Raw genomic sequence first — 23,629 nt, 5'->3', positions numbered from 1 at the left:
GACAAAACGAAAAATCTTCAAATATTCAGCAATTCAGTTTTTTTTTCTGTTTCATTTTAGGCATTTTGATGCGTGTGTAGTGATACTGCAGTTTTGCAGTTTTTTTTTTTTTTTTTTTAAATTAAGTATAACATAGTAATGTATGTGCATCTTAAATGTATAACATGAGGGATTTTTATATATATTTGCACCCAGGGGTTCCTGGGTGGCACAAACAGTTTACCCTGGACTACTAACCAAAACATTAGCAGTTCAAACCTGCCCGGCAGCACCACAGAAGAAAGGCCTGGTGATCTGCTTCTGTAAAAATTACACTCAAGAAAACCCTATGGAGCAGTTCTACTCTGTAACATATAGGGTCGCCAAGAGCCAGAGTCAACTCCATGGCAACGGGTTTGTTTTTTTTTTACCCTGACTCTAAACCACCACCCAGGTCAAGACAGATCATTCCCAGTCATGGGACTCCCAAAGACTTCCCTGTGTCCCTCCCATCCAATACCCCCACCTCCCAAGCCAAAGGAAGTGACTAGGTTTACTCCTGTCACCAAAGACTAATTTTGCCTGCTTTGAACTTCATTTAAATAGAATCAGACAGTATGTACTGACAAGTACTCTTTGCACATAGCATTATATCATGAGCATTTGCCCGTGTCATTTAATATTCTCCAAACACAATGGCCTCCTGGTATTTAGTTGTCCAAACAAGCCACCATTGCTTAAACCAGTCCACTGGCACCAAGTCAGCTTGACATGGACCAAACTCCCCTTGGGGGTCACGCGCTGGGATGGCTCTGGCAAACGCTCCTGGGGACACGCAAAGAAGGAGCAACAGGTGCCAACATCAGCCAGCCCTGACAAGCTGCTGGGGGGCAGAGGGTTCCTAGGTGGTCACTTACCCAAATGCACTTGAAGGCAGGAAGGATATGGAGCCATCCCTGAGCCAGCGGGATCTCTGACCAAAACCATTGGCCCCAGGACACTTGCCCAGGCCTTATCTCATTTAACCCTTAAAACTGCCTGTGGTAGCTACCTTCTCCCATTTTCCTGAGGCAGAAGCTCTAGGAAGGAAATTTCCTAAAGGCACACAGCTGGACGGAAGGGCCAGGCTCTCCAGATTCCCAACTAGGGACCCAGCCTGTGAAGTCTGACATTGGTGACCTAAGCAGACACTTTCAGAAGAAAGAGGTAGAGCCGGGGGCTGCCAGGATGAAGGCAGTAGGTTAAGGAACTGGGGTGGAGATGAATGAGGTGTCTCTTTTCACCACTTGGCTATGAAGGAAATGGGGAAGAGGCCTCTTGTGGGAATGACATGAAGTGTGGATAGGCCCAGGGCTTGAGGTGGAGGACAGCTTCCTTTCCTCTTCTCGCCCTGAGGCAGCCGCATGGCCTCGTGATGGCCACATAGACATGTGGGTTTTGAGCTCTTCCTTAGTTTCTTCAGTCATAATGTGGAGAAGATGATGGTACCCACCCTGTAAGGAGTTGCTTATGGCATGGCCCTCTTGGCACGTTGCCTGGAAATGGAGAGTGTGTGAGAAAGGAGACCTCTTCTCACTCACAGCTGCCCTGAAAGACGAAGGTGGGCCTGAGCTGGGCCAAGGGAAAGGGATGCATCCCCAGCCTGTGAACATGCAAAGTGGCCTTGGACAAGACCCTTCCACATCTCCCGGCCTCAGCCTTCGCTTCTGTGCAATGGGAGGCCATTGAAAGAGATACTCCCCAAGCAGCTTCCCAGCTCCAGGCTTCTGTGTTCCTGTGGGCATGTGTGATGGGGCCCAAGGACAGGGCAGAGCCCTGCAGATAGTGGGAAGGACCAATTCCTGTGGACAGGAACCCTACGCCTCTGCTAGGAAGAAAAGGGGCTTCTAGCCCTGGAGATGGAATTATGGGGAAGGGCGGAGGAAGCTACCAACTTTGATCACCTCCTGTGGGCCAGGCATATTACTTGCCTTATCTAATCCAGCCCTCTCAACAACCCCGAGAGGAAGGTACAAGCAACTCCATTTAACAGGGGAGGAAACTGAGGCTCAAGGAGGTGACTTGCCTAGGGTCACACAGCTGGCACTTGGAGAGCTTGTGATTTTAACTGAGTTCTGTCAGATACTTTCCACTGGAAGACTGATTGCTGGACAAACACACACACACACACACACACACACACACACACACACACACGAGAGAGAGAGAGAGAGAGAGAGAGAAGAGGGTATTTCTGGTTCCTGTTTTATCTTCAAACGGTAACCAAAAAACCAAACCTGTTGCCCTAGAGTCGATTCTGACTCATAGAGACCCTACAGGACAGAGTAGAACTGCCCCATAGGGTTCCCAAGGAGCAGCTAGTAGATTCGAACTGCCAACCTTTTGGTTAGCAGCCAAGCTCTTAACCACTATGCCACCAGGGTTCCTCACACTATAAAGCGCCATCCAAATGGGAGTTATTATCAGTGATGAGTGATGGCTGGGATGTTAGGGACACAACACAGCCTCCTTGCTAATTCATCCTAACAGAAGTGAGATTCCGAATGGCTAAAATGAAACAAAAAAATTGAATTGCTGAATATCAAAGTGACTAAATTTGATACATTAAACGAAAGGCAAGTCTTGCTTTCCAGCACTGCGTTTAACCACTGCTAAGTAGTATTCCTCTGAACCTGCTTTAATGAATAAGCCGAGCAGAGTTTATAACTGATGGCTGGACACACCCGGGGACTCCTGCAGTTAGAAGTAGTTTGTTCCCTTCAGCAGGTTAACCATTACCCTTCTAACTGTGCTAGCACAATTCGTTTGCTGCCTTAGCAGAAGCTCTCTCTCCTGGGTGGGGGGAAACTGTGTGGGCTTTGAAGTGAAGCCCAGCTCTGCTGGTGTCTGCCAGTGCTGTGTGGCCTTGGGTGAGTTGCTTGGTGTCTCTGATCCACAGTTTCTTCATTCTGTGATGTGGGGAGAAGACTCCAAGGTTCACAGCCTTGTTTGGAGAATTTGACTGGCATAATGTTTGCAAGCCACAAGATGAGCAACTACTGCGTCCTCCTCCAAGTCTAGGCTGCTCAGCCCTCAGCCGTCAGAGGCTGGGGTGTCCATAAGTCTAGGGAGGGGAAGTTGTCCCGACCCTGCCAAATAACTCTGCCATTCTGTCATACAGAGAAAGAGAAAGACCCTAATTACTGGCGAGTCCAGGCTCAGGAGACCCTAAAAACTGCCCTGGAACTTCAGAATCTCAACACCAATGTGGCTAAAAACATCATCATGTTCCTGGGAGATGGTGAGGCCTGGGGGCCTGAGGGAGGCGCTGGACGGGCACGTAGTAGGGTCCCAGGGAGCCAGACTGAGGTGAAGGGGGCTGTGCTGAAGGGCCTGGGGCCCAGAGGGTGGGTGTGTTTAAGGGGATGGGAGTGGCCAGCCTGTGGACACAAGAGCCATCCTCTAGTGCCCACTGCCCAAGCCTGCCTTGGCACCAAACTAGAGAGCTACAGGTACGCAAGCAGGCTGATAGGAGAGCAGGGAGCCACAGAGACTAAGGGCCCCTACTCCCTGCCACAGGAATGGGTGTCTCCACGGTGACGGCCGCCCGCATCCTCAAGGGTCAGCTCCACCACAAGCCCGGGGAGGAGACCATACTGGAGATGGACAAGTTCCCCTTTGTGGCCCTTTCCAAGGTGAGTCCCAGCCCCAAGCCACCCTAGCCCCAACCTCTCACCTCTCAACTTGGCAACATGGGGGAAAAGGCAGAAGAATGGCATCCTCTAGATCTGGGCTCAAGCCTGCAGATCCTGCAAGGCGTTCAGTCCTCCTGGGTCTCAGTGGCCCCACTGTGAAGTAAGGGCAGCAGTAACTCCTTCCCAAGAACAATGGAACAAAATGCTGCCCAGTCCTGAGCTCTCCCCATGATCTGTTGCAGATCCATAGTGATCCATAGAGATTTCACTGGCTGGTTTTCTGAAGTAGATCGCCAGGCCTTTCCTCCCAGTCTGTCTCAGTCTGGAAGCTCTGCTGAAACCTGCTCAGCATCACAACAACATACAAGCCTCCACTGCCAGGCAGGTGGTAGCTGCACAGGAGGTGCACGGGCCGGGAACTGAACCCAGGTCTCCTGCATGTAAGGCGAGAATTCTACCGCTGAACCACCGCTGCCTCATTAGTGAAGTATAATATCATGTTTTAAAAAGTGCACAAGTATACAACTTGAATTTTCACACACTGAACATATCTGTTTAACCAGCATCCATATCAAGAAACTGAGCATGACCGCAGCCAGAGGTCCTTGAGCGCTCTCTAGTCACCAGCCCCCTCCCCACCAAAATAGCCACCATCCTGACTTCTAACAGCATAGATGATGAGCTGTGCCTGCCTTTGTATGTTATATATATGGAACCATCCAGCATATACTCTTGTGTCTGGCACTTACAGTCAGGATTGTCTGAGATTCATCCATATTGTGGCATGCAATAGTGTTTCGTACATTCTCTCCCGAGGAGGTATGGAAAATTAATTGGATTCAAGGCAATACACACTCAGTGGTAGCTATAATCGGTGGTGGTGGTGTGCAGTCAACATCCTCCAGACACTCAGGGCCTGGGCTCACTTCTGGGGGAATAGCAGAGATTGTAATGCTTTTTGTGCCTTCCAGTTGCTCACAAAGGAGCGTTGGTGGCACAGTGGTTAAGCGCTCAGCTGCTAACTGAAAGGTCAGCAGTTTGAACCCAGCAGCTGCTCCATGGGAGAAAAATGTGACAGTTGGCTTCCTTAAAGAGTACAGCCTTGGAAGCCCTATGGGGCAGTTTTACTCTGTCCTGCAGGGTTGCTATGAGTCAGAATCGACTCGACAGCAGTGGGTTTAGTTGCTCACAGGCTGGTGGGGAAAGGAGGCAGACAAATAATTTCAGGGTCTATATTAGAGGTCTGAACGGGGCTGGGAGGATGGCAGAGAGCACTGGCCTCTCATTCCTACCCTCCCCATCTCCTTCTTCTAGATCCTATCTCCCCCTCACTACTACTCCTTCTCCCAGTCCGCCCACTCCTTCAGTAACCACCTCCCTTCTTTAAGACGCACCTGCCGCCTCCCCAGTTGTGGGCTCCTGCAGCCCCAACCTAGAGAAAGGCCTCAGCCGATCCAGCCTGCTCCCCACTCCCCCGACCCTCCACCAAACCCTCTTTTCTCTATCTGTTGGAGACCTGGGTTCTGGTCCCTTCCTGCTGTGCTGTGGCTACCTGGGCACAGGGAGTAGGGCAGGAGCAGGCAGCTAGGTGGCTCACGGGGGAACCTTGGCGGGTCATGCCCAGTCCCCGTGGGTGTGCGTGGGGGTGGGTGGGCAGCAGCATGGGCCAAGACCTGGCCATCTCCTAACCCTCCTTTGCCACCTGCAGACATACAACACCAACGCTCAGGTCCCCGACAGCGCGGGCACCGCCACAGCCTACTTGTGCGGAGTGAAGGCCAACGAGGGCACTGTGGGGGTGAGTGCGGCGACCGAGCGCTCCCAGTGCAACACCACTCAGGGAAACGAGGTCACCTCCATCCTGCGCTGGGCCAAGGATGCTGGTGAGTCGAGGAAGCAGCAGGGAATGGGGCCTAGCTCTGTGAACTGCCTGGGCCTCGGTCATCCCGACTGTACAATGGGGAGACGGTTGAAAAAGATGCTGTCTTGGGCTCTTCCAGCTCTGATGTTCCAGGAGTCTGAAATATTCGTGGAATCCCTCCCATGATAGGGAAGGCTAGTGGTTAGAGGTGGGTTCTAGTCTCAGGTCTGCCACTGACCAGCTGAGACCCCAAGCAGACAACTTCATTTCCCTGAGTCCCTGGTTGTTGCAAATAGTTAATGCACTCAGCTGCTAATCGAAAAGTTGGAGGTTCGAGTCTACCCAGAGATGCCCCGGAAGAAAGGCTTGGTGATCTACCTCTGAAAAATCAGCCACATGAAAACCCTACTCTGATATACATTGGGTAGCCATGAGTCGGGATTGACTAGATAGCAACTGATTAACTGGTTATATTCATTTGATGGGGCCTGAAATGGGCATGAAAATGTAGCCCCCTCGTAGGTTGGGCATGAGTAGGAATAAGATGATGCATATAAAGGACCTCACCCCGCTCCTCTTCCTCCTTCTTCCTTGCAAGAAGGGAAAACCTGGAATTGGGACGACCTGGCCCATACTCTCAGGAACTGTAGAATCAGGGTACTAGGCAGACTGACACAGATGACAGAGCCACACCCCACCTGTGATCCCTTGGGAGGGACTCCTGTAGGTGGGGGGCTTCGTGGAGGAATGTGGTTCTGCTGGGTCCTGTATGGAGGGGAGGAGTCCAGCCCAGGTGCTCACAGCTCGAGAGCCATCAGGAGGATGGGAGGGTCACAGAGGCAGTGTGTCTGAGCTGCCAGGGTATTTGGAAGCTATCTCCCATACCCTTTGTTCAGATGGGGAGACTGAGGCCCAGGCAGTCAGTGGAGCTGTTGGGAGGCCAGTCTTTGGCTGGCAGAGGGAGGCAGCTTAGACACCCACATCTCCAGATGATGCTAATCCCCCTTCTCCTCCACCCCAGGCAAGTCTGTGGGCATTGTGACCACCACCCGGGTGAACCATGCCACTCCCAGCGCTGCCTATGCCCACTCTGCTGACCGGGACTGGTACTCAGACAATGAGATGCCCCCAGAGGCTGTGAGCCAGGGCTGCAAGGATATTGCCTACCAGCTCATGCACAACATCAAGGACATTGAGGTGAGGGCGCACTGGGGCCAGCACAGGGGCGGGGATGGTGATGGGGGGCCTCGGGTAGGTGGGAGGCCTCAGGCCCAGGCTGGCCCAGGAAAGCTGCTTGGCTTGGCTGCCCTCACACCTGGGAGGGCTCCCAGCCCATTAGGGGATTTGTGGTTGGGGCAGGGAGGCTCTGAGGGATTTCTCTGTGGTGGGGCTGGGGGTAAACCCTGATGTGGCCACCACCACACCCCAAGAACCAGGCGCCCAGGGATTATTCCAAAAGTTGGAACCTGGCGTGGCACCCCCTCCCTCCACGTGGGAGGTGGAGGTGGCACGGTGGCCATCCGAGGGGAGTACCTGCCCTGCACATTCACACCTGCACAGACAGCAGGTGTCCACGCACCCACCCAGCACGCAGACATCCACTTGGAAAAGAGGCAGTGTAAACAATGGTTAGTGCAAGCTCTCATTTTAGACTTCCTAGCTTCACCTCCTGAGCCTGCCGTTTGCCAACTGTGTGACCTTGGGTCAGTTACTTGACCTCTCTGAGCCTCTATTTACCCCTTTGTGAAATGTACATCCCTCTATCAGCCCATTGCAAGAACTGAATAAGGTAATCTCTGTAGAGAGGTCTGACACTTAGTGAGGGCCCAGAAAGTGGTAGTGTTTATGCATGAGCCATGTGTGTCCCTACTCCAAAACACACATATCAACATACCGAGCAGGCCCACACATGCAGGCATAACGCGTGTTCCGTAGACGTCCTCCCCTTGATGCGCAAACTGGTCCCTACTCTCTGTTCTGAACTGAGGACTTGCAGCTTGTTCCTTTTGCAGGCTCTTGTTACCCACTGCAGGGTGGGGTGGGGGATACAGCAATGGGGAGGGAGAAGTTGGTCCCCTGAGCCTGAAAAGTGAGGCTCGGAGAAAGCCCTCAGGCCCCAGCCACCCCTCACCTCTGTTTTTCTCCACCTCCAGACCTGCCAAACCTGCCCTTTCCCTCCCCCATGAACTTTCCCCCAATTTCTAGGTGCCACCTGGTGCCACCTGGTCCCTCTACCAACCCATGTCTTCCCTCTTCCAAGCCATGGATTAAGCACCACCTTTCAGGACAAAGAATCCTGTGGACCCCAGCTAGTGAGCAGACATTTGAGGCAAAGTTACCCCATCCTAGAGCAAGTCCCTTCCCCCCCTCCCAGAGCCTCAGTTTCCCCACCTGTGTGACAAGAACAGAGAACTCCACCTGCCTCCTCCTCGGCTGTTGGAGGCCAAGATGAGGTCATGGACGTTAGAACATTTGTTGGACAACCACAAGGTGTAATTACGGGGCTACGCTTTAGAGAGATTTGGCAGGCACAGCCTGAGATGGGGGACAGGAGCTTGAGGGAGAGGCTTTTCAGCCGGTGGTGGGTGGGGGTGCCCCCTTGGGAGGGCTGCTGGGGGACACTCAGAGACTGAAGGAGGGAGGGAGAGAAGAAAGGAGGGAAAGAGGTGGGACAAGTATGATGACTTTCCTCCCCTCTGCCTTCCTCTCTCTTCCGCCCTCCTTTCCACTCCAGCCCCATCTCCCCCTGCATCACCACCACCCTAAGGCCCCTCAGTCCCCAGGCTATCCATGAAACACAAATCCTGGAGTCCGCCCTGAAAATAAATATCTTCTCCTAAAAAAAAGGGAAGAAGAAGAAGAAAGAAAGACACAAACCCAAACCCCAAAGCCAAACAGCAAGTCTGTTATTTGGGAGTTTAATGAGCCCGTGTGAAGTCCCTGCTGGGCTGGAAACGATGAGGCTCCGGCAAGAAGATTGGGGGCTTCATTTTCCACCCTGGAAATGCCAAGGGGTCGGGCTCTGTGGGAACGCTGGTGGCGGGGGGAGAGACAAGTGACCTGGGGTCCCCTTCTTCCCCTCATAGTCTCCCTACCCCTAGAGTTCCTGGCTGGAGCTGCAGCAAGGAGCTTGGCCCTTTGGAAATACTTTTATTTCTACTACTCCTGGCAGTGAGAATAGCTACCAGAGTCCCCATGGGGGCTATGCTGGATTGCTGTATTTCCTCCCATGACACTTCTGTGGGTAGGTGTTATTTCCATTTTACAGATAAGGAAACTCAGAGAGGTTAAGTAACTGGGCTCTGGGTCAATAAACGATACAGCCAGGATCCAAACCCAAGTCTGACACCAAAGCATCTACGCTCTCCAGTACCCCATGGTCCAGGCTTGTCCTGGGGCACTGTCCTCACCTCTACCCCCTGCCTGGGCTCCTAGCTCCCTCTCTATCTTACAGACCCTGGGTTCTGAGGAGGGAAACGGGGTGCAAGGTAGAGAAGGGGCTATGGAGTACCGGGCCTGGGGACAGTGGTGCTGGGGTCAGCCCCAGCTAGGTCTGCTCTCCCAAGGTGTCAGCCAGGGGCAGCGGCCTGGGACAGCAGCCTGGAACAGAGCCTGCGGTGACAGGAGGACACCAGTGTGGTGGTCACCACGGGCGGTGGCTGTTTTGCTCTTGGCCCCCGTCTTAAAAACAGTCAGGACTTCAAACATGGTCTCCCAAGGAAAACAAACAGCCCCGCGTCCATCCGCCCACGCACACCAGCCAGGGTGGGTAAAATTAGCCTGGCAGTGATTACACAGACGGTGAGTCCCAGCCCCACTGTTTGCCCAGGCTGCGGTGGGCCAAGTGGCTCCCAACTGGGCTGCCCCAAAGACCTCCCTGTCTGGGGCCTCTTGCCTGCGGGCGTCTGCCTCACTGTGAGGAGAGGAGGCCCTTGGAGGCCCTGTCCTCAGCTCCACAGACACAGTACAGCACTGGCGCTGGGGTCAGAGAAGCCCTGGCTTGGAATCTTGATCCTGCCATTTATTAGCTATGTGACCTTGGGGGACAGAAACCACCTTTCTGCATCTGTCTTTACTTGGAAGATGAGGTGGCACAAGTCCTTTTGCAGCTTTGCTATGAAGTTGAATAAGATGCTGTATCTTATCACTATGTGGTTAGCACTCAATACATGCTATTACTCTCATAAAGCGGGAGTTGTGTGTCAGCCTTCTGGAAAGCCAGTTAAGGTAGGTTATTGGTGGGTGTCCTTGGGTGATGCAAACTATTAATGCTCTTGGCTGCTAACTGAAGGGTTGGAGGTTCAAGCCCACCCAGAAGTGCCTCAGGAGAAAAGCCTGGTGATCTAGTTCCAAAAAATCAGATATTGAAAACTGTGGAGCACAGTTCTACTCTTGACACACATGAGATCACTATGAGTTGGAATTGACTCGACAGTAACTGGTTCTAAGTTATTGGTAGCTCCAATACTTCATGCCAAAGCCCCAAACCACAACCCCAGTAGACTATGATTCCATCTTCTGGGTCAGAGGAAGTTGATTTTTCTCCCCAGGCTGGAAAAGTAGAAGCTCAGAGAAGGCAGGTAGACTGAACTCAGCGTGCTGGAAAAGTGTCCACACCATCCCCAGGGTCTAGCTCTCTGGGCTGGGGCCGCTGGGGCTTCCAGATGTCTTGGGACCCCAGGGTACTGATGGCTCCTATCGCCTTTAGGTGATCATGGGAGGTGGCCGGAAGTACATGTTCCCCAAGAATAGAACCGATGTGGAGTATGAGATGGACGAGAAGGCCAGGGGCACAAGGCTAGATGGCCTGAACCTCATTAACATCTGGAAGAGCTTCAAACCCAGACACAAGGTAATGCATCCAGGGGCCAGATGGCTGCAGAGGTGTCCCACGCTGGGGTGAGCTGGGTGGCCCCTCTCTGAATCTCAGTTTTCTCATCTGTAAAACGGGAATTATAATTCTCACCTCGACAGGTTTTTATGGGGCTCTCGACTGGGATAACAGATACATGAATGGCACATAGTAGATGATCAAGCAGCTCCTTCCCTCAGGGGAGGGTGTCAGAGAGGGCTAGGTGATACTCAAGAGGGTGGGCAGGGAGTGATCTGAATGGATATTCAGTCAACCTGAGCACCTGCTGTGTGCGTGGGCCCTTGGCTGAACATGAAGTACAAAGGATGAATCAGATGGTCAAGGAAAGAAACAAACTTGGGAGCGCTGTGTGCTGGGATGGTGGGAAGCCCGCAGGCCTATGAGATCACAGAGGGACAAACCACAAGGGAGAGGCAGTCAGCCCTGAGCAAGCACAGTGGAGGTGCCCAGGAGGGGATGGAGAAACACCTGCTGGAGGAGGCAGTGTTGGGTGCAGAGCTTTGAACTGGTTCATTCCAGTTCGAACCCCTGCTGAGAATTTGCATTTCTAACAAGTTCCCAGGCAATGCTAATGCTGCTGATTAGGGACTGATTCTGAGAACCACTAGTAGAGCAGTGGTTCTCAAACCATTATATTCAAGAATCACCTGGGGATCTTGTTAAAATGTAGATTCTGATTCAGTATATCTCCGGTGAAAATGCAAATTCTCAACAGCTGTTAGAACCGGAATGAACCAGTTTGAAGCCCTGGTTGGGTGGAGGGCTAGAGATGGTGGAGGGTGGGAGGGCATGCAGGCAACAGTAACAGGCAGTATGGCCCATTTGGCTGGGGATGGTGCGAGCCGCTAACGGCTCAAGGTGGGAAGCCCTGAGCAGTGAGCTCACTTTGACAAGAGCAAGGGAATGGGCTGGGGGAGACTGGGGCCGTGGGAATGGCCTGAGTTCTGACTCCTTGGAGAGGCCGCTTGTTCTTTAAATCTGCGGCTTCCTGCCGGGCACGGGGCAGCTGGCATCTGGAAATGACTGTGGTCAGGGCTGAAGACAGTGGGGAGCAGTCTGGCAGCCACTTTGATGTCACTCTGGACTTGGGTTTCTGAGGGTTCCAGAACTGGTCCTTGGGGAGACCTCATGGGATGGGGATGGGCCAAGAACATGGTGGAGGCAGGGGCCCGGGAATGGGCCCCATGGAGTAGAGTTGGTGGGGGCGGGTGTTGAGTAGCTTTAAACTCTTTCCATTCCTTCTGAGTCACCTCAGGCTGGGCCAGAGCCCCATCCTGGCCCAAACCCAGAGACACTTCCCCTTCCAGCCTCAGTTTCTCCACATGGAAAATGAGGCCAGAGCTTAATCCTTCCTGCCCGGTCAGGGTGCTTACCCTGGAGCTCAGTCTAGCCTCCCAACATGCAGAGAGAAGGCCCACACCCCTGCCCTGGGGCTGGACTGACAGAGTGTCACTGTGGGGTCCCAGATAGGCCATACATTTTTAGAAGAAAATTCCTTAAGAGTGGGTTTAACTATTTAGTGACTGCATCATCTGTGTGCCTCAGCATCCTCATCTGTAAAATGGGAATAACAGTACCTACCTTGTAGGGCTGATGTGAGGATTAAATGAGGTAACCCAGGAGAGCCTCCTTGGTGAAGCAGAGATTACTTCCGGTCACTTCTGGAGCCTCACTTCCTCAGTTTCCCATCCTTCCCACAGCAGCCCCTGAGGCTGTTCCAAGGAAAAAGGTTGAAAATCACTGATCCTAATGCCATGGGCCAGAGAAAGCAAGGGATTTTCCTAAGGACACACAGTTGATTCTTGGCAGTGCCAGGACCCCCAGTCTAGGCCCTGAATGGCGCCATCTCCTGGCTGAGCCGGGCCAGCCACTTCCTGTGGTCTCCATGCCCTAGGGAAGCAGCACTTCTTCCGCTCTTCCAGACAAGGTCCCCAGGGCAGACCTCAGGCTTTGCTTCCTCCTTGGCTTGCCATGGCCCCTAGAATACACACAGCCCACACCCCTCAGCAGGTACTCCTGCCCCTCCCTTTTGCCCCGTGATACCCCTGCTTGGAATGCTCTCCCCCCAGACCCCAGGCTGATCAGTTCCTACCTTCTCCTCCAGGTCCCTGTTAGAACATCGCCTCCACCGGGAAGCCCTCCCTGATCCCTGCATCTGGGCTCTCCTAGTCCCTCCCCCTCAGAATTCTTGTCCCCTACATTATAATTGCCTGTTTATTTGTGATTTCTTGAGGCCAGCAATAGTAGGTGTTCAGGGAGGGATTGTTAACTGACTGAGGAACAAATAAATGCCTTCCTCCCGGCTCCCCCAAGCCCCTGACACGTGCTGAGACAGGCCCTTCCTTCTAGCACTCCCACTATGTCTGGAACCGCACCGAGCTCCTGGCCCTCGATCCCCATGCAGTGGACTACCTCTTGGGTAAGTAAGTAGAGTGGGTGGAGTGGAGGACACTCAGCTGAGTGCCCATGGCCAGGGCTGGGTGAGTTTGGCACCTGGGGTGAGGTCCCAGCATGCTCCTCCCACTTAGGGGCCTTTGACCTCGGGCTCCAGAGCCTGGGAGGGGTGAGGAAGGAGGTTCTGGTTCATGAAATTAGGCCTGAAATCTGACGGCGGTGCTGGGTAATTAGCCCCATTGGGCAAAAGCAAAACAAGCTCAGAGAGGGAGAGTGAGGTGCAGCATGCCGCACAGCTGATTAGAGTTATGACCCTGGCTGGAAGCTGGGACTTGAACTTCTCCTGGGCTGGGGAGAGGGGACCTGGAGTCAGCTCTCCTGTGTAACCAGGGGGAGAAGCCGGCCATGTTGTCTCTGCTGGTCCTACCTGGGAACTGCCTCCCCTCCCCAGGGTGTGGGGAGCAGGTAAGGGCCCAGGGGCAATGCCAGGCTTGGGGGAACGAGGACCCTGAGGCAGAGGGCCATGCAGGCTGGGCCCTGGGACCACCATGCAGACATCTGGGGCCTCTTTCCACTTGGCTGTTTGCCAACAAGTGGAAGCAAAATCTCCAGTCAACATTTCCCAAGGAGCACAGCTCCCTGGTCCTGGGTATGTCATTTGAGATTATGAGCTCGGAGCTGGGCACCCGGAGGGTACCCCAGACACACACACACACAGCCCTCTGCTTGCCTGGGTCCCACTGCACACATTCCACACCACACACAGGCCGGGGAGAGCCAGGCCTGACCTCATGTCATTATACAGTCCCACTCACGGAGCCTGGAGCAAGAGCATAGGGGTGGAGTCCAGCTCTACCACCTAGGAGTGTGTCACCTTGGTCAAGTGATGTCTCCTCTCAGTGCCTCAGTTTCCTCTTCTATACAGTAGGCATAATGACTCATCTACAAAATGTGGGTAATGATAGGACCTACCTCAGGATTGTCATGAGGATAAATGAGCTAATACATCATATAAATTATCTATTTCTGTGTAACAATCACCCTCAAGTTTAGCAGTTTGGAACAAGAGTCAGCATTGATTACCTCACACATCTTCTTTGGGTCAGGAATTTGGGAGCAGCTTGACTGGGTGGTTTTGCCTCAGGGTCTGTTCAGTCAACCGAAGGCTTGACTGGGCCTGAAGGATCCAGTTAGAAGATGGCTGGCTCTCACGGCTGGCAAATTGGTCTTGGCTGTTGGCAGGGCACCTCAGTTCCTCACCATATGGATGTCTCCATAGAGCTGCTTAAGAGTCCTCTCAACTTGGTGGCTGGCTTCCCCCAGAGATCCAAGGCAGAAACTGTCATGTCCTATGTCCTGACCTTAGAAGTCATATACCATCACACACTGTCATTTCCATGGTATTCTATTGCTGACACAGTGTCCTAGTTTCTTAGTGCTGCTGTAACAGAAATACTACAAGTAAATGGTTTTAAAGAACAGAAGTTTATTCTCTCACAGTTTAAGAGGCTAGAAGTTCAAATTCAGGACATCGGCTCCAGGGGAAAGATCTCTTCTGTCATCTCTGGGAGAAAATCTCTTTCAGTTTCTGTAGACCCAGCATTTCTTGATTCCTCGGCAATCTCCACGAGGCATATATCTTCCCCTCTGTTTGTGCTTACTTGTCTCTGTGCCTAATCTGCTCTTTTTATACCACAAAAGTGAGTAGGTTTAAGACACTCTACACTGATATGGCCTCATGAGCATAACAAAGAAAACCCTATTCCCAAACTGACATTATATCCATAGGTATAGGGGTTAGGATTCCAACATATATTTTTTTGGGGGGTGTGTGCAGGAAACACAATTCAATCCACAACACATGGGTTAGCCCCACTCAGTGTGGGAGGGGACCACACTAGGGCGTGAATCCCAGGAGACAGGGATCGTTGGGCACCATCTTGGAGGCCAACACCCACACGCTTCTAAAGAGCACAGAGCAGGCACTCTTAACTGGAACTATTGTTTGGCTGTACACACACTCACGGAAGGGCAGAGTGTTCCAGCAGGGCGACGACACCAACATGGTACATACAGTGTCCCCACACATGGAATCCAAAGAATGGATCACTCTCCTCACTTCACAAGTGAGAAAACCAGCTCAGGGAGCAGAAGGGACAGTGACCTCTAACCCTCTGCTGTTTCACTGCACAGGCTACTATGCCCTTCAAATCTAATGTGTAAACACACACACAAAGCTGCCCCATCAAGACAGGACACAGTCCTCTGCCTTAGGACCACGGCGCCTTGTCCTGGCCCCCCAGGCTGGGGAGAGGCTAGTGGATTTGAATCCCAGTTCTGCCACTTACCAGCTGAAATAGCAAATTACTGAATACCCTCTGAGCCTCAGTCTCCTCCTCTGCAGAATGGACTTGGTGATGCCCCTACAGGTGGTGGTCGTGAAGATTAAAGGAGATGGCATTGCCAAAGCAGCTGGTACAATTCTGGACCCACAAGGGCTACCAGATAAGCTCCCTTCCCCCATCACCCTCTACCCCCAAGTTGGGTGTGGGGAATGTGTGTTCCCTGAGACACCCCAGCTGCCTCAGGGGGGCCTCATAGCAGAGTCATGGACTCTCACCATCCTGTGTCCCCTCAGGTCTCTTCGAGCCGGGGGACATGCAGTACGAGCTGAACAGGAACAACACGACTGACCCGTCGCTCTCTGAGATGGTGCGCGTGGCCATCAAGATCCTGAAGAAGAACCCCAAAGGCTTCTTCTTGCTGGTGGAAGGTAGGGGTCCCAGGCCTGGCTGCAGGGACGCTCCCTGGAGCCAGGGCTGCTGAGAAGGGAGCTCTGGTATGTGGCCCTGGGCCAGGGGACATGGCGTCCAGCTCTCAAAGAGAACTGTCCCAACATGGGGCAAGGGGGAAAAATTTCGGGGGGTGGGGGGTGAGGCATGGATTGTGGATTCCTAGAGTTGTTAGCTCCCCAGCCTCAACGAGGTCTTCTCCTTTGGGCATGGAGGGGGCTGCCAGTCTTCTCAGGTTAGGCAGGCTTCCTGAGGGAGGAGGCAGGTCTCTTCCTTTTGGATTCCGCCCCCACCCCCTGCCCCCTGCACCAGGCCTGGCTATGGAGGGGGAGCAGCCCTCAGGCCCTCAGCTTTCTAGTGCTGGATGCCGAGCCGAACGTTCACAGGGTTCCCAGCGCTGTCACGAGGCCCCAGAGTCAGACTTGAATTCTCCTCCTGGTGCTGCCATCCACTGGCCGCATAACCTTTACCTGAACGTTTCTGTAAAATGTAGGTAAAAACAGTTCCCCTCTTGCAGAGGGCTTGTGAGCCTCCCCTGCATCCTGAGACATACAGTACTTGGAACGGGGCCCCGCAGAGAACAAAACCTCAGCGTTTGCATTAATATCATCATCATTAGCATATAGTAGCTAAGTTAGTAACGATAGGAAATGTGAGGAAGTGATAAAGATTCCAGAATCTTCCAAAGTTCTAACAGCCATTGTCCTCCATGGTTCCTGATATTGCCTCGCTGGCATCCACATGTACACACACACACAGTCACTCACATGCATGTGGACATACTTGCACATATAATCTTTCACCACACACATACACGCAGGTCCCTCCACCCTCCAGAGGCTGGTGGCCGCCAGCCCAGCTTAGCTGCTTCCTTGCCAAACCCTGGGGTTCCCACTCAAGCATGGCGTTCTTGTCCTGGCCCCGAACAGGCCTCTGATGCCAGGAACCAGCGGTGGTGAGCACGGGCTCGCCTGGGAGCGGCAGTCTTTGTGAGCAGGGCCAGGGCTGGGCCTGCCATGCCAATTGCTCCCAGAGCCACAACAAAGGGAGGATCCACCCTACCAGGCTGCCAGGCCAGAGCAGTTGACGCCCAGGCTGGTGGGAAGAGAGGGCAGCCAGGTGGCCAGGCTCCCTGACCCTCAGAGCTGGAAGTGTCCACCCAGGCAGCCATGTGGAGAGGGGGAGGTGCCCCCCTAAGGTCACACAGCACTTAGCCACTAGGAAAGCTTACAACCAGGCCTCCTGTGCTCCTCTGGTGGAGGTAGGACAGGATTCAGGCTTCAACAGGCCTGTAGAAGCCTGCCATGAGTATTGCCCAGGCACCAAGGGCCTCCACCACCCTTTAGGTGTAGACAGATCTGTGCTTTATGAGTCGAGGGTATGTATTCATAGTGGAGACAGAAAAACAGGAGCTTTAGAGTGAGTCACACCTGAATTCAAATCCCAGCAAATTCCACCTTGGTCACATGACTACCCCACTCTAGGCCTTAGTTAGTCCATCTGTCAATGGGGCTGATGGTACCCATCTCTGCCTAGGATTGTTGTGAAGCTGAAACGAGACATCAGTTTGGTATGCCTGGCACATAGTAGGTATTCAGGTGTGCTGGTTCCCCTTCCTTATCCCCGAAGCAAGGATGGTAAGACTTCATCTTACATACTTTGGCATGTTATCAGGAGGGACCAGTCCCTGGAGAAGGACATCATGGTTGGTGAAGTGAGGGTCAGCGAGAAAGAGGAAGACCCTCAAGGAGAAGGACTGACACAGTGGCTGCAACAGTGGGCTCAAACATAGCAATGATTGTAAGGATGGCGCAGGACTAGACAGTGTTTTGTTCGGTTGTACATGGGGTCACTGTGAGTTGGAACCAACTCAATGGCACCTAACAACAACCACAACAACCCCCGTGAAGTCTTCGGCGACTCCTTCAAGCAGCTAAAGAAACAGGCCTGGGAGCAGAGTGGGGTGGTAGGAAGAACACACACTTTTCTGCTGGGTGGATCTGCTTTGAAATCTTGGCTCTGCACTTCCCATACGTGTGACTTTGGTCAAGAGATTCCCCCTCTTTGAGCCTCTGTAAAGGTTGAAGGGCTGCAGAAAATGCCTAGTGTTGTGCCTGGCACATAGTAGGTGCCCAGTGAAGGTGACTGCCCTCCCCTATCAAAGAAAGGCTAATCAGGCTGTAGAATGGTGGCGGGTGGGGGGGTGGATCTTATTCCCCTTCACCCCTCACTCGAGGCCTTTGCCTTGGTGTCCCAAGGAGGCAGGATTGACCATGGGCACCACGAGGGCAAAGCCAAGCAGGCCCTGCACGAGGTGGTAGAGATGGACCAGGCCATTGGCCAGGCGGGCACCATGACCTCTGTGGAAGACACCCTGACTGTGGTCACTGCTGACCACTCCCACGTCTTCACCTTTGGTGGCTACACCCCCCGTGGCAACTCCATTTTTGGTATGTGGGCCTCCATTGGTGTGGGCACTGGGCACTCTCAGGGTCTCCTGTCTGCCCACCTGGGAGTAGGAGTGGGGTGGGAGAGCCAGCAAGCCCAGGGCCTGGCACATGGTGGGGACTTGGTGATAACTGGGTGGGAAAGAAAGGTTACTGATGGGTGGAGAGAAAACAGGATGAGGGAACAGAGTGGGTTGAGTGGGTGATTGGTGGATGGATGGGTGGGAGGGTGGATGGCTAGATGGAAGATGGATGGAAGAGAACAGACAGAAGAATCGGTGAGAGGATGAATAGATGCATAGTAGACAGGAGAGGATGGATGGATGGATGGATGGATGGATGGATGGATGGACGGACGGATGGATGGATGGATGGATGGGAGGGATGTGGCATAGTGAGAAATGGGGATGGTTGGTTAGAAGTAAATAGGATTCAGAAGGTGGTTTCATGGAGGTGGTTTGGGCCCAAGTTGGGGGCTGGGGGAGTGGACTCCTGGTGCTCCAGCATGACCCCAGGACCACCCCCTCCCATGCAGGTCTGGCTCCCATGGTAAGCGACACGGACAAGAAGCCCTTCACTGCCATCCTGTACGGCAATGGGCCTGGCTACAAGGTGGTGGGCGGTGAGCGAGAGAACGTCTCCATGGTGGACTATGGTGAGGCTGCCAAGGCCCAGGACTGGGAGGGGACAAGGCTCCCTGCTGGGATGGACTTGGGGGCAGAGTATAGGCTTATGGGCAAGGTCAGGGGTCTCACAATAGCCAGGATCTGAGTCAGAATAATCTCAATCCCATTCTACAAATTAGCAGCTGTGTGACTTTGAGCATGTCACTTCCACCTTTCCCAGCTTCAGTATCCCCCATAAAAGGATTCTACCTCCCGAGGTTGTCTGGGGTATGAGATGCGTGTGAGAAGCTTAGCATAATGCCTGGCATGTGTAGGTGCTAGGTATGTTACACTACCATTTTTACAGGCTGTATAATATTCCAATATATGAATTTCCCAGTTTTTTCATTCAAATTCATATTATTGAATATTCATTTGTTCTTGACACCCCTAGAGACCTGAAGTCTAATGGTCCAGCCTTTGGTAAGAGGCAAACCCTATTCCTTCATTGGATTCTTCTCTGCTAATCCAAACAGCCTACTAGTTACCAATTGCCATCAAGTCAATTTTCTGTATGTCAGAGTAGAAGTGTGCTCCATAGGGTTTTCAGTGGCTGTGATCTTTTAGAAGTAGATCGCCAGGCCTTTCTTCTGAGGTACCTCCGGGTGGATTAGAACTGCCAACATTTTGGTTAGAAACTGAGCTTAATTCTTTGTGCCACCCAGGGACACAAACAGCCTGGATGAAGTAAATAATCTTCTCTTTTGGGGGGTGAGAGTGCAGGCTTCTGATTAAGAATAGACTCAGGTTCGAATTCCAGGACCTTGGGCAAAATGACGTCACTGCACTGAGCCTCGGTTTCCTCTTCTATAAAATGGGGGCATTCAGACCAGCCTGGAAGAGGAACAGACAAGCTGCATGCATAGCACCAGGCCCCTGCCTGGCAGCCTCTTAGTAAGTGTTTCTTCTGGCCTGCAGCTCACAACAACTACCAGGCTCAGTCAGCTGTGCCCCTGCGCCATGAGACTCACGGCGGGGAGGACGTAGCAATCTTCTCCAAGGGCCCCATGGCACACCTGCTGCACGGCGTCCACGAGCAGAACTACATCCCCCACGTGATGGCTTATGCAGCCTGCATCGGTGCCAACCACAACCACTGTGCCTTGGACAACTCGGTGGGCAGCCCCTCTCCCGGTCCCCTGCTGCTCCTGCTGGCCCTGCTCCCTGTGAGCATCCTGTTCTGAGGGCCTGAAGCCCGGGCACACAGCAGCCCATGACAGATGGCCAGCCTCCCTCTCCCAGTGCTGCCTTCCTCCCGGCAGCCCACACCTCAAGGGGCAGGGAGGCGGAGGCCTACACAGCCTCCACAGCTGCCAGAAAGGGGACCCAGGAAACCAAAGTCTGCCGCCTGCCTGGCTTCTCTCTGGAATCCTCCACCGGAGCCAGACCAACTCCAGGCCCCGGCCTCTGCTCCCTCCCCACTGCCCCTTTGGCCAACAGGGTAGGTTTCTCTTGAGCAGGCAGAAAGCACAGACTGCAGAATTTTCAAGGCATCTTATTTTTCTAGCAAACATACTTTCCCAGGCCTGGAGGCCCTGAAGCCTCCACAGAACATTCCGGATCCGATGCACCCACTCCCATTGCCTTCTCCCTGGAACCCACCAGGCCACACCATGCTTATGTCCCTGCCCCCAAGCCCAGCCCTGCTGCAGGGGAGACCAAGTCCCTCTCCTCGGGATGGAGTTTGCTCACTCATTCATTCCAAGGTCATTTGGGGCTCCCAGGAAGTCATCTCCTGGGACTGGCCTCCAACCCCAGGATGGCCAGGGCTGGGAAGAGCAGGCCTGGCAGGACAGACACTTCCCAGCTCCCAGTACGCATGCCAGCTCCTCTCTGAAGCGACTCTCCTGTTTGGAAGGGCAAAAAATTTTCTCTTTTTGGTGTTGGTTAAAAGGGAACTCAAGACATTTAAATAAAACTTTCCAAATATTTCTGAAGACAGAATTGAGTCTTTGTGGTCAGTGAGGAGTAGACTGAAATAAGCTCATTTCTCTGGGAAGAATTGGACTCTGGGCCCAGGATAGGAGGTGGGTGTGGCCAGGGAGGGAGGGGTCTCCTGCGGAGTGGGGTCTTTGACACTCATTGCTTTCTGTCTCCGTGTCTCAATTTCCTTATCAGTAAAATGAGAGACAACCTACTCGTGGGTTGCTATGAGGATTAAAGAAGAGTTCCTCTGTGCTATGAAATCCACAGCAGAGAGAACTTCAAGGGCCTCATGACGCCCCTGTCACTTAGTACCCACAAGCAGAACTGCGTGTATGGCCCATTGTAGCCACTCGTTCATTTCACTCGTTCAATGAATTTTGAGTATGTGCTAGGCATTGTGCTAGGTCTTAGTTTAAAGGTGACCAAGACTAACATGCTCCTTGTCCTCAAAGAGCTTCAAGCCTAGTTCAGCTATTGGGGTTTTCTTTTTATTCTTGATTGTCAAGAAGGGGCAGTGGAGTCCGAATTGTAACTGACATTGGGAGTATATGGAGTTCCCTAGGTTTGCTCCTTTTACTCATTGGAATGAAAGTCCCTGTAATGATAATAATCACAGCAATGAACACTGATCATTTACTATAGGCCAAGCTCTGTGCTTCTGTGCTTGATGTTTTATATTCAGTTCATTTAATCCTCACTAGGAGGTAGGTCCTCATCATCCACATTTATAGACAAGGAAATAAAGGATATGGGAAGTGATGCGACGGCCCAATGTCTTCTAGAGAAGTTGTGAAGCTGGGATTTGAATCCAGATCTGTCTTACTGACACCTAATGATATCCTTTATTTGCTTATAATGCATTCCCAACCTCCTGCCAACCAGGTTCTGAGGCAGCTAATACCACAGACCAGTTAAATGTGAACTCAGAAAGATGAGAAACCATATATCAGAAGTGGGAACCTTCAGGAATGCAAAAGCAACTGAGCAGAAAACTCCTCTCTGAGCTTCCTAGCAGCCTAGCGAAAAGGGAAGCACAGCCAAGCTGATGCTGGGGTAAGAAAATGAAAGGACATGCATACATTCTTGCTACGACAAAGAGCCACCACTTGAATCGTACATAGTACAGTGTTTCCCAGGTGCCATTCTCAAACCACCTTTATAACTTCTGGTCTATTATTTCCCAGACATTTTTCTTTAAATTCACATCTTTAAGTAGCCAGTTTTTAAAAGCTCATCAGTACCATCTAAAATCAACTTACATGTCTCAGAGGTGTGCAAACCATACTTTATGTCTTAGGCTGAGTTTTCCCAGGCCCTGAGACAGGGATTTGAGAGGGTAATAGATAGGATTTGAGAGAGTCCCAGTTGGTGAGTGGGGAGGTGAGATAGGAAAGGGAAGGAAGCTGTAAAGGATGCATTATTAAACAGGTTACCATTGTGGGCAACTGGGGCTCAATCCCACTACAGAACTCTGGGAGACAGTGTAGAAGCTGTACCTCAGAGTTATCCCACCCACGGAGTGAGGGAGCTGGGGTATTTATTCTCCAACTCTCATCCATCATTTGCTAAGGGCAGCTCCTGGGGAAATCAACACCCTGGTGCTTATAACTTGCCCTCCAACTTGCCCCCCAGATATGTGTTGGAACATCAAATGCTCAGAGGATACAAATGGCCAACAGCATCTGATAAACCTTGGAATACACTGATGGGATTAAAAAGCATGGGCTGTGAGACAGGGGTTTAAATCTCTGCTCCATCACTTTCTTGGTTCTATGTTATTTGGTTCAAGTTATTCAACTTCTCTGGCCCTCTGTTTCCATAGCTGAACAGTGCCTAGCACATAATGAGCTTTTAGGATCCCTTTATGGACAAGGAGCTCTTCCTGCCCTGACTCCAGGCCATGGGTCAAGCTGTCCTTTGTGAGGCAGACATCACTGATACTGAAGCACCTCTCCCGACAGTCTCTCCCCACTCCTCCCTCACCCAGGCTGGGCTCTGCTCATGCTCAGGCCTGGGACACCCATCACCCCTTACAGTAACTGTTGGCGGTTGTGAGTCCAGATCCAAGCCAGAGGTGGAGGCGGAGGTCTCACTCTATCCATCAGCACACCTGGCCTTGGACCTAAAAGCTAAGGATGGACAGTCAGTACCCACAGCACAAGGGTGCCTGCTGCACTCAGAGGCCTTCTCAGGGAGGAGGAACGAGGTTGAACCAACAAATCCTCTAATCACAGAGGTAGCCCTGTCTGCTGTTACGGACAAACAGAAATCTCAGTAACAACACAATAAGTGTTTATTCCTATCTCAAACACCAGCCCAACGGTGGTGCCGCTGGTTGGGTGACATGGAGACCCAGGCTCTTTCCACCCTGTGGCTCTGCTCTCTTTTAAGTTTTGGATGTCCTTTCCATCTGCCAGCACATCCATGAGGGAGCACACAGTGGAGGAGGCACAGGGGCTTTTTAATCACATCTTCCTGAACACAGCACAAATCACTGCCACTCATATTCCATGGGTGAGAACTAGTCACATGATCCCACCTATATGCAAAGGAGTTTGGGAAACGTAGTCTCCAGCTGGGAAGCTACTTCCCACCAACAACTCTGTAGCAGGCCATATGGACATTTTGGGCCAGATAATTCTCTTTTGTAGGACTGTCCCATGTACTGTAGGATGCTTAGCAGCATCCCGGCCACTACCTACTTACTACACACCAGTAGCACTGTTACTTCCAGTGTGACAACCACAAATGTCTACAGACATTGCCAAATGTCCCCTGGGGGCAAAATCACCCCCCACCCCAGGTTGAGACCACTGCTCAATAGTGAAGAAGGGAAGAGGGAAACTTGGTGGGTGGTCTGCTAGCCACCTCAGCTTCACTTGTGCTCAGGATCCCTCTGACTCACACACTCCCAGACACACTGAGCACCTCACAGTATTTTTAAAAATAGGGAACTTTCACTTACAATCTGGATTTCTGGCAGTTTTGAAAAATGAAAGGTCTGGCTGGCAGTGGTCA

General features: G+C 52.4%; 1 protein-coding gene across 1 annotated transcript in view; it reads left to right on the top strand.

Annotated features, from left to right (window-relative positions):
* The window catches only part of ALPL (alkaline phosphatase, biomineralization associated), a 70,327-nt gene extending 50,458 nt beyond the window's left edge, over nucleotides 1-19,869 (top strand). Inside the window, exons 3-12 of the mRNA XM_004377157.3 lie at nucleotides 3,140-3,259; nucleotides 3,538-3,653; nucleotides 5,362-5,536; nucleotides 6,536-6,711; nucleotides 10,223-10,366; nucleotides 12,737-12,806; nucleotides 15,420-15,554; nucleotides 17,832-18,023; nucleotides 18,556-18,675; nucleotides 19,604-19,869. Coding sequence (XP_004377214.1) covers nucleotides 3,140-3,259; nucleotides 3,538-3,653; nucleotides 5,362-5,536; nucleotides 6,536-6,711; nucleotides 10,223-10,366; nucleotides 12,737-12,806; nucleotides 15,420-15,554; nucleotides 17,832-18,023; nucleotides 18,556-18,675; nucleotides 19,604-19,869 — 1,514 coding nt within the window. The remainder of the gene's footprint in view (nucleotides 1-3,139; nucleotides 3,260-3,537; nucleotides 3,654-5,361; nucleotides 5,537-6,535; nucleotides 6,712-10,222; nucleotides 10,367-12,736; nucleotides 12,807-15,419; nucleotides 15,555-17,831; nucleotides 18,024-18,555; nucleotides 18,676-19,603) is intronic.
* Nucleotides 19,870-23,629: the final 3,760 nt, after the last annotated feature.

The sequence above is a fragment of the Trichechus manatus genome, unplaced genomic scaffold (assembly GCF_000243295.1).
Source record: "Trichechus manatus latirostris isolate Lorelei unplaced genomic scaffold, TriManLat1.0 scaffold00048, whole genome shotgun sequence".
Lineage (NCBI taxonomy): Eukaryota > Metazoa > Chordata > Mammalia > Sirenia > Trichechidae > Trichechus > Trichechus manatus.
Note: the sequence above shows the minus strand (reverse complement) of the source record. Positions and strands in the feature narration are given on the sequence as shown.